This window comes from Rhagoletis pomonella, unplaced genomic scaffold (genome assembly GCF_013731165.1).
Source record: "Rhagoletis pomonella isolate Grant_MI unplaced genomic scaffold, Rhpom_1.0 Rhpom_scaffold_00007, whole genome shotgun sequence".
Lineage (NCBI taxonomy): Eukaryota > Metazoa > Arthropoda > Insecta > Diptera > Tephritidae > Rhagoletis > Rhagoletis pomonella.
In genome coordinates, this window is record NW_023458561.1 from 64250089 (window position 1) to 64261313 (window position 11225).

Below are 11225 nucleotides of genomic sequence, written 5' to 3' on the forward strand. Positions count from 1 at the left end.
CCTAAGACGCAGCCGCGGTCAACATTTAAATGAAATTATCTTCAAAACGTAAATGTCATGGACCAATCTAACGTTTCAAATAAAGAACCGATGAGATTTTGCAAATTTTATGCGTTTTTTTTTTTAAAAAAAGTTATCAAGCTCTTAAAAAATCACCCGTTATATGTACATATTTATATCAACATGCCCCTCGAGAACGCGTAGTTATATGGAAAGCTCTCACATTGCCTTGATCCCACTAGAAGCAGCCACATATTAAACTGAAAATAATTTATGTATCAAATTAAAGAAACATTTTTTTATTTGAATTAAATAAAATCAGTCAAAGACTAGCTTCAATAGAGAGTGGAATACCTAAAAATGCAAACTGTTTGACGAAATTTAAATAGACACTCTCTCCATTTAAGAAATTATATTCACTTGCAATATTTTCGGTCACGTTTTATTCAATATCAGCTGCATATCCATACAATTTTTGCGTTTTCCTACATAACTAGTAACCCAATCGCGTATGATTTATGCAATCTCCTTGATCACCTTTTAATTCAGCTAACATTTGCTTGGGTCTACACAACGCCCAGCGCTGTTCAACACATTGCCAGGTCTGCATTGACAACCAACTATACATTGAAGTGTACAGATCCTCGGCTCACCTCGGTCATCACATGTTGGTGGACAGGCGGAGCCACATCTTGTGAACTCTTGATCGAGTGGACAGGGGCGCCAACCTTTAAATTATATTTAAACGATTTAGTAAATTAAATTAATGTCAAATTCTGCTCGCCTACCTCTCTGCGGTAAAGCTGTTATGAACGCAACGAAGCACAAAAGGAGCAAAATTAGCAAATTGAATTTATTGTTCATTTTTTAAAGCAGCAATCGAGTGGTGTTATGTAGTTTGCCGTAGAAGCTAAGAAAGACTTTAGTTGTAGCAGCATTTCACTGCACTCTTATTTATACTTTATAGAAACAAAACAAAATATTCTGTGAGCGGCAAGCAAGCAGATGATTCTGAATACATACATATGTACATACATGCATATTTATAGTAAGTATATTAATGAGATACTCGAAAATAAATATGTGTGGGAATGCATTGGGGCTGCTGTTTAATTGATAGCTATATTTAGGTCTAAATCTTTTTCATTATAAAGCCCCAAAAGTGAGCTTTTTAAATTAAAATTGTGATACTGTAAAGATAATTAAAACTTATTGGAGTGCATTACTGTCTTCATAAAGTTAGAATCCACCAGTACTTATTACGGTTGAGCTAGTTACAGTTAGACGATACAACGATTCTTTGAATTCGCGTATGAATTAAAACTTTTTATTTAATTTTTTTACCCACGAGCCAAAAATATCGGCTAAGATCACCCTAATGCGAAGTCCTAGGTGAGTGTCAAGCTTTACAAAATATTTTTTTTTATCTTTCCACCTGTTCTTAAAATGCGGAAACATATTAACACTTTTAACGACTCACTGCACACGTACATATACATAAATGTATGTTTTGCATTAGGGTGGTTATTATTTTTCTAGTTTTATTTTGCGCTATACTATCCTTGACTGAATGTTTTATCTAGTGTGCAGGTTTACCAGCATTTATAATATGTGTTTCCCTATTTTATCTTGGAAAAAAGTTAACAAAAATTATCATATAAAAAGTCGAGAGCTCAAGATAATCGTTTCTAATTATTTGTAAATTCTGGATCACAGCATTGGAGATTTACCCAAAATTGGTGTAAACAAGTACAGCAAATGAAGTTGTGCAAAATTTTGCTATATTTTGATTTTAAATTTTTTCGCTTGAATTTTATCTATCACATTTATTTTAAATTCCCTGCATAGTATATAGAAAAGGAAATCTGAAAATAACAGTTGTTATGCGGTCCAAAAGCAAAACATCAAAAAGTAGCGATCAAATAAAAAAATAAAATAAATAAAATAAAAAATAAAAAAACACAGTGACTCAAACAAGTGGCCACGTGTTGATTTTTCTTAACACTCACAATGGTCTTCGAGTAAAACTTATTTTTTCTATACATATATTGTCAAGACTTTAACCATATACTATACCACAGTTCCACGCTTATATATAAAACTTAAGAGATTCTATAAATTTCCATCAACATTTTCGGGTATGTAGTTTTACAGCCCATACAATTTTAGTCTAATGAAGTGCAAAAGTGAAGTCCGGCTGAAAAATCGTACTGATCTTATTGATTTTTTTTTGTTTTTTTTTTGTTGTCGTAGCCACCCTAATGTGTATAAATAAATACATATGCATGTGTATGTTTGCTCTCACTAACAAATAAAATGTTTACAATAACTCTCGCAATTGATGCACAAAATTCACTCAGAGGTTTTCCCACTTTGCATTGATTTCCTTCGCAAAATGGGAATTACATTTTTTTTGCAACGAAATTGCCGATTGATATTTATTCAACAGAAAAAATAAAAAACTTAAATGGCGCTCTCTCCTTGAATTAAAGTTGCTGCAAGTATGGAAAGATTTAAATTCGTACTCGCACTCGTGGTCTTGCACAAGGACATTTTACTCAGCGGAATCATTCGTTTCGCGGAGATATCAACTTCAGACATTCTTACTGTAGAAAGCGGCTTTGAAATCTACATCGCCAGTATTTTCCAATAAATGGAGACTGTATGTATCAACACTGACGAAGCCAATTAGTATAATTTCGTTCGACTTTAGGCTTTCACACAATATGCTCGTTAAAACCTTTTAGCCGATGCCCAGAAGGCTGATCTCGCTATAGTTGACGCATATGACAGGGGAATTTTCTTGTGGATTGCGCAGATCACATCGAAGCTTCAAACGTAAAATATTGAAATAGTGTTTTTCGCCTTTCTTTCATTAAACATACATATATATATATAAGTAGTTTGTACAGCCCAGGATTTAAGCCATTATTTTATTTAAATTTTCCTTGCTCCTGCAAATTTTACCTTTTTATTTTGGTTTACAAATAATTGCGTGCCAAAAGCTACAATTTACAAAAGACTATTTAAGAACAGAGACATTTATGTAAACATATAAAGGGAGCTTTAATCAACATTCACTCCTCTGTACACATTTTCCAGCATCGTTCAGCACATATCCATCTTTACACTGACAGCCAACTACGCATTGATCAGTACAAATTGTTCCCAGCAGTGGATTGTCGCTACATTTAGATGGACAAGCAGTGCCACAATTTGTGAAATTTGCATTTGGGCCACAAGTAGAATCTTTCCAAATAAGAAAATGTATTATTTCTTGCTTAAATATATGGCACTTAGCCTCATTTACCTGATCCTTGCGGACGAGCTGTTGCCTTCGTGACGAGGCTCAAAAGAGCTAAAAGTAAAATAAGGCAAACTTTTTTCCCCATTTCAGTATTCAGTAGTGCCCGTAGGTTTTATGTGTATAAGTTATTTACTGAATAAGCTCAAAATACTAACTACGCTCAAGTCGCAAGGTTCGCTTTTATAAAAATAATTTTCACAGATTCAATTGCATGTAATCGAACATATTTGTGTGAGCGAAATTTATCAGTAATCATATGCGGCTTCACGGTTTTAGTTCTTAATTACAACTTGCAGTAATTAATTATCTTTAGTAAAGATTGCATTTCTAAGTTATTCCCCATAATCATTTGTAAATCTGTATGGCAGACACCCTAGTATACGTACAACAACCTTAGGGTGGCCCTAAAATATCAACATCATTAGGAATGTCTTTATTTTTTCTACATTTCAAATTAAAAAAAAAAATAAAAATTGGGTACGCTACTCGGGTTTGAAAAAAAAAAATAATATTTGTTTTTAATCGCAAAAATTCGACAAACTTTTTACTTCAGCCAGCTATAATTTAGCGCTTTTATGGATTTATATGAATAAGTTTCAATAATATGTTAAATTTATCAGATTTCAAGGAAATGTTTTTTCGAATTTTCGCTCCTAAAAAAATATTTTTTTTTTTTCAAACCATTAAAGCGACCCCTAAAAATTTGTTTAAAAATTTGGAATTTTCGCGGCTGTCCTGTACACAATTCATGTAAGTGTTGTTATATTTATATGGCCATGTCCATGGCGTATGAGCAACATTCTTTCCAGTTCATATTTCAAGAAAAAAATTATGCATTTTCATTTGAACATTCACAACTTTTTTTAGTAATGAACCGATTTTCTTCGATAGTTGCTCGATTTTTGTCTAAAAGAAGAGGCTTTCATGCAAATTGAAAAAAAAAATACACAAAATCTGTTTTTTAATTTATTCCATGTTAAAATTTAGGTTTTTTTTCATAAAAATTAAAATATCTTGGAAAAATTATCCGATCTATAAAAGCTTAATACAAATTTGCAATCTACGACTCAAAGTTAAATTTGCGTGTTGCGCAATCTTTTTTGTGTCATTTCCAATCTACATACTTGTACTAACCATCCTAAACTCATTAATTTAAATATTTTACAAAACGAATTGTTATAACTTATTTTACCTTACACAAAACTGTACATACATAAATAATACTCGACGCCGTCAATATAACATTTTTATGTGTCTACATACTTTCCATGTAATCAAGATAAAAAATTAAAATAATAAAAAAGCTACCGGAGCTACTTCAAAATTAACTAAAACTGAGTATATTAAGTTAGGCAAGCAGAACTGGTACGAAAAGTTCCACACTACCAATTTGAATCAAAGTTGACCATTGTGAGTACCTTTTGTAAGTGGACGTCAAATGTGGCGCGGCGGTCCAAGAATCCTACCTCCGATACCTCTAAAATTTTGGCGAAGAAGGTGCTTCGAATGCGGTCTTAGACATCGCATCGACACAGAAAGGGGTAATTTATTCATCCGAATTCTCTTCGTGGTAGCTTCTACAAGTCTTCTCGTTGATATTTGCCTTCGCTGAAGCATTGGTGCAATTGAAAAGTGTCCCGAATTTAATACTTTGGATCCAAACCGTCAAAGCTATGGCGAAAATAGTGGAGTTTCCTGCTGTGGTCGTCCTAGACTAGCTGCCTTCTCTATAGCATAAATTAATGCTTGCAACACGCTGTAGTCGTTTGAAAGGCGAAACTACTGACTGATCGCAGTTACTTTAAATCGAGATGAACGGTGGTTTGCTGATGGATACACCATCGCCTTCCACCAGTAGCCCTTAACTTTATTCTTTTCTGGTCAGAAACCATGGTGATATCCTGATAGTAAAGTCTAAAACCTCCTTAATATAGTTAGTACAAGCGTATAATTAAATCCACTTTGATTCCATTAATCTGGTCTATTTTTATTTCACTCAGTATCGCCAAGTTTCGGAGTTTAGTTTGTCTACACATGTCGGCTTACTGAAGTCTGCGAGTGACCAACCCCTGAATGAAAGTTCGCAGAGCTTGTTGGCTAAATATCAATATCTACCAATATGTCGAGGAATTCGAGAATTTGTACTTGCCTAATTAATTTCCAGTGGTTCTCTCGGTATAAAGTTTTCCACCAGACCATAGATCCATTATTTCCAATCGGTCTTATGAATGTGGTATATATACTATCATAAGTGGTATCTGGCTACTGTACAATTGGTTTTCCAAAAGCACTTTTGTTTGGTATTTTGCTTTGAAGGAGGGATTCAAACTACCTTTCTTAAATTTCGGCAGATATGTAAACCACACCAGTTCTGTTTTTGAGGGGTTAGTTCTCTAGCCGCCCATTACCTCACTTATCGTAGGCAGGAATTTTCTTTAGATACCAGTACCTACATTCATTTACAGTTTTTTACTACATGACTTTTATTGCTAACTATCGAGCAAACCGAGGCTTTTTACCTTAAAACTGTAATTGTTTAAGTTAATTTTATACAGCATAGTTAACATATGCAGAATCCCTTTATTAAATAAACGAATGTGTTTAACAAATTTTTAAGACCTAACGGCTTTGCAATTTGCTAACAAAGCTGTGTATGAAAACTCTTACTACCATTATAGCAACGAGGTTTGTTAGCTGCTACCCAGCAGTAAATAAAATTTGCGCAAAACTAGAATAATTTGTGAAGATGCTCGACGAAAGCCGTATAGCAGATGCTGAGATGAGTCCATCATACCTCACTTGAGTTGATGTGCAGTCATATCGCATGAAGGCCGAACCGACTGTGACCGGTAAAACTCACTGTGACTTTTTCAGTTTGAAGAGCTCGCTTGACCACCAACCGTTAACCCGTGGCCAGAAGGCTTTACCTACCTTGCATTACATGGTTTTCGCCCAGAATTCGCTAAGCTCATCCGACCAGGAGGAATTCTTCCTCTTCTTTCTCGCCGAAGCTTCGTCAAGGGTTGTCTGTGATACCGTTGCGGCCTGGGCACAAAATAGGAACGAAAACGCATGCGATCGAGAGATAAATTAGGCTTTCTTTAACTGTTTTCCAACGAATCAACGAAGAGCTAAAGGCCATGATTTCCACCTCGCTAGCAGAATATAGGTTTATCTCCTTAAAAGGTATTATATTTTTAAGTATTTAGTCCGCTGGTTCATTCACCTGTGCTTCGAAAACACTGAAGTGATGGGAGAGCGTAAATTTGAGGTTGCTGGAGAGTTTCTCGTTGTAGATGCCTCTTACATCTCCAACCAGCCTCATCCGTGAATAGGTACACAGGGTCATGACTTCAGAATTTAGAACTCGTCCAGTCCACCCTGTGTGGGATGCATGAAATGTGGGTGGTGGAGGATTCTGTCGGACGCCCAGTCGGTATACAATTTCAATTTATTTTCTGAGGAGGCCGGGTTGTCCATAGCTTGAAATGAACCAAAAACTTTTACAACTTAGCTTAGCTACGGTGTGCGTGGCAGCAGCTTTGTCTGCTGTAACATGTCGTTAAGCGCGAGGTTAGGGGTAATCCGAAGTGCTTTTTTTGGACCAGTTTGAAACCACTTAACAAATGACACCTGTTCAGATTAAAACCAGTTCGCTCATCTTAGCATTATATATATTTTACTGCACTATATACATATATGTGCATATTTCTGTACGTAAGTAACATTACTGACATAAGTAAATCCGTTAACTATAAGCAAAATGATAAAACTGAAAAAAAAACGACAAAAGATGCAAAAATCTAGAGCAAAACACGTATGCAAGCATGTTTGTTTAAATTTTTTGTTTGCTAAAAGTTTTGCTGCCGCTAGCGAACAGCAATAACAGCAAAAAATAACAACAACAGTTGACTTGAGTCGTCAAGTTAGCGAGCAGCTGAAGACAGCGACACATTTTCCCAAGTAATAACAATAAAACAATGAATGAATGTGCACATACATATGTATATACTTATATATGTAGTATAAAGTATTGTATTTTTATTTACACAAGTGAAGCGCGACACTTAAAAATGATTGTGTGAATGGGCCAGCGGAGAATAGCAATGACAACAGCTAAAAGATTTTACATAGTTGTTGGCTGGCGACTGGCGACTGGCGGCTGGAGACAGGTGAATGCGGTGGGCATATTTTGTCATGCTTTCGTTAGCGTTGGCAACGTGCGAAGTTTTAATTGATACATGCACTGAGAAATATTGTAAATTATCGTTTTTTTCTGCACACGCATACATACTTATGTATGTTGGAGGGAATGTTTGCGTATAAAAGTACTAGCTTAACCAGTGTTGCCAGAACTGGTCCAACAAAATGGCTAAACATAAGTAAAATTTCCAAAAATTAGAGTCGTTAAAAGTATCAATATTTAAAGGGCTATGGAGTGTTACATATTTATAAGGAACAACTTGTTTTCGCAATATGTAAATATTTTGCAAAAAATATTATACCAAATGACGAAAGTATGACTATTTTTTTGCATGGTGATATGTAAATACTTCTTGATACGCTCAACTGTATCTCTCAAACAGGATAGGGTTGGTCGAAGATTTTAGCTACAGGCTTAATGAGGATTTGCACTCCATCTTTGAGTTGTCGAAGAAAAACTCTCTTCGCTTTGATGCACCAAAATCATAAATATGTATTACCTATATTCAAAGGAAAAACTAACTAAGAAGTTCACTAAAACTAGTTGACAAAGTTACGAATCTTGGTATTATCATTTATTCTAAGCTAACTTTTCAGAATCATGCTAACAAAACTATTAGCTAAATATATTATACTCTTCGCTGTCTCAGAATTACTCCGACTTTAGCGACCTTTAGCGACTAAGAAATAGTTCCACTTGTTACGTATTCTGAAGCAGTTTATAGCAAACTGGATTCTCAATCGAATTACCAGTGGGGCGTCGCTTTTGTATACAGTTTGAAGAAGTTTGGCAATCTCTCTTTGATAAACTCGATTCTTAGCTGCATGTTGCAAAATATTTAAAATACCATTTTTTTAGTTAATTCCTAATGCGGAACTGAAATTCCTATATAAAAAAATTCATACTTTCTAAATGCTCTCGCTCTTTAATTTTAATTTGGTCCAAGTTCAATTACGTATGCCAACCGAAATGTTTTTTGTTAACGATGTTATACTTTGGAATTCACTTCACCTTCAAGAATCTTATATTTTAGTATTTCTCTATCACGAAACCAAAAATATATTTATTCATTTTTCTTTTTCACTGATTCCTTAATACAGCTCTTTCTGAGTTTTCAAATCATGACTCGTCTATCTTTTTCATACCATATCCAATAAATACTTTAAATCGCATTTAAAATATATATGTACCTTACTCAGAAATCGAATTTTGAAACAGTTTAATCTTGCCGGGAAAACTAAACACACATATCGTAAGATGCGCATATATCAATCGCAGCTATTTTTTCAGCTTACTTCACTTTCTTCTTTTGACTGCAGTTATCTTTCTTCCTTTCGGCTAAGTATTTTTTAGTGTATATATTTACTTCTTTTATTATTTATTTTGTTTTTTTTTTTTCAAGCTTACTTAAACACCGTAACCACATTCTTGTTTGCCAATTTTTTGTTTCCTTTTTTTTTGCAGATCATTGCTGTAATTGCTCTGACTAGCGCCATCAATTTGCATGAACATGTCACAGGCAGTAATTCCAAAGTATTTAAGCCGATCCGCGTATACGAGTATTTAAAGTGTTTTGTAGCGCTCACACATGCGTCTATGTTAGAAATACGCACACATGCCGAGCGCAACCGGTAGCACGCCATGCACCTATGGAATTTATGGTGGCTCCTCATCGTCGGTCACTGTTGCGATCTCTTCAAATTAGCCATTTTAGTTGATGCAAGTAAGTGAATTGATTATACTATGAATGTATAAATACATATGTATGTATGTTACGTTAAGTTAGAGATCTTAAGAAAAAAAATCTACAAAACCTTTGAACAATTCATAGTACAACTTAGAAAAATAAATGAGTGAAAGTTATTCTTTTGATGCTAAATAATGCATTGTATAAATCAAGATTATTAGAGAATAAAAGAATAAAAACAAGTTTGCTTGGCACCAACGAAGGAATGGCACTGTGCAACACTCCAAAATACCTGGGAAGTTATGTTATTTATTTTTCTTTTATGTCTTGTCGAGTGAAACGAGAATAGATATATGAAATTTGCCAAACACACCCCAAATTTTTGAGTTATGCCGAATTTCCACCTGGCATTAAAATGCCGAAAAAATCATGCTGTTTAAACAATGCCAAATGGAAACAAATTTAATGACAATTCTCTTAACGTAATGGCACAGATATTCTTTAATGCCCAACTTTGTCATATAAATTTGTATCATTTAATGCCTAGTGTAAATTTGGCATAACGGTTAACAAAACTAAAAAATAAATTTCATGAAAACTTGAATCACTCTGTCAGTTTTCATCCAATTTTTGAACGGAAAAATTTGTTTTACTCTTTAGGACCTGTATGGTTGTGTTATAAAATAGTGCGTAAGAACATCGCCAAATTGAAAAAAAGGTAACCGAAAATTGTATTTTCTGGGCAAATACGCAGATTTTTTATGTTTTAAAAATTTACATAAACGCCACTCGAAAGATCTAGACTTCTTCTTTCTTAAATCGGTATAACTGAGCGGCTGTTGAGGGTCAACTTAATTAGAAGCTTTTAAGTACGCAAAGGTACGCAAAACGGGTGTAAAATCAAAAGTTTGGAGGTGTTTGGCAAATTTCACAGTTCTTCTTTTTTAAACTATTTTAAACGGAGTTAATTCCAGTCTTGGACTACTTTTCCTCCGTACTACCCAATCAGGTGCTGATTCTAGGCTTTCGCCCATAACGTGGTACATAAGGCGACATTTCATTCGTCTGAAATACTTAATTCAGAAATATATATATCATTCCCTACACCGTTAGATTTATCGTGGTAGAAAAAAAACGTATTCTATTTTTAGCTGTTGCCTCAACCACTCGGCTTCAGCGTTTGACCAATCTCTGCTTCGCCATAAAACCAGTAAAGCTACGGGGAAATGCTTTAGGAAAAGCATTGCATTTTTATGACCGCAATTTTACTTTCCTTATCAAAATTTAAAAATTGAAAAATAATAATAAATAGATATAAATATTTCTATTAGGGCCATGTTCTGAAGTAGTCTTTATTTTTAAAGCTCACTTTGTATTTAAATGTTGGATTAAAAATAAAGCTATTTCTAAAGTTGCGCATTTCTATTATCCGATTTTGACAAATGTATGTGTTTTGGTTTAAAAACTTACTGTAGACAGAATCATAAATTTTAATGAAACCTTTAAATATAAAATGAGCTTTAAAGTTACAGGTTACTTGAGAAAGTGGCCCTTAGTATGGTAAATTTTTGGCAGATTAGCTTCTTGATATTACTCTAATAGTCTGTGAAATTACAATTAGAATAAAAATAACAATACCAAAGGTAAAACTAAACTCCTTATGTCACAGGAAAAAATGCGGGTCGAAAGGATTAAATGATACAATCAAGCAGTTTTCTCTATGATTTTTTTCACGATCTGCAGATTAGCACATTGCTGGTTTCTATATCAGCATCATCTCTAAAGCTGACGAATGTCCACTTAATACTGATTTTCACAATTTTCTAGGCATTCTAAACACCATTTTGGGCGTGCCCAGTGAGTGCACACATCAGAACAGCGTGTGGCCGTGCAAATTGTCGTTTTCCTGTTGGCTGCAAGGCGGGCGGCATGCCAAAGGCTGTGGCGCCAACAAGTGGTTATTCTCATGCTGCATCGGTGGGACCAGCAGCAACAGCAACAGCAACAGCAACAGCGGTAGCTTCAAC

General features: G+C 34.5%; 1 protein-coding gene across 1 annotated transcript; it reads right to left on the reverse strand.

Moving 5' to 3' along the window:
• Window positions 1-420: 420 nt before the first annotated feature.
• On the reverse strand, window positions 421-921 carry LOC118743334 (chymotrypsin inhibitor-like). Its single transcript, XM_036475933.1, has 2 exons — window positions 789-921; window positions 421-728 (listed from the first exon to the last, which is right to left on the reverse strand). The coding sequence occupies exons 1-2, from the start codon at window positions 862-864 to the stop codon at window positions 550-552; spliced, it is 255 nt and encodes an 84-aa protein (XP_036331826.1). The 5' UTR covers window positions 865-921; the 3' UTR covers window positions 421-549.
• Between the last annotated feature and the right edge of the window lie 10304 nt (window positions 922-11225).

Bases quoted from the DNA above. Each gene is read 5' to 3' on its own strand.
- LOC118743334 (XM_036475933.1), bottom strand. From the start codon at position 864: ATGAACAATAAATTCAATTTGCTAATTTTGCTCCTTTTGTGCTTCGTT. The intron at 729-788 runs GTAGGCGAGCAG...TATAATTTAAAG, and splicing joins AACAGCTTTACCGCAGAGAG to GTTGGCGCCCCTGTCCACTC.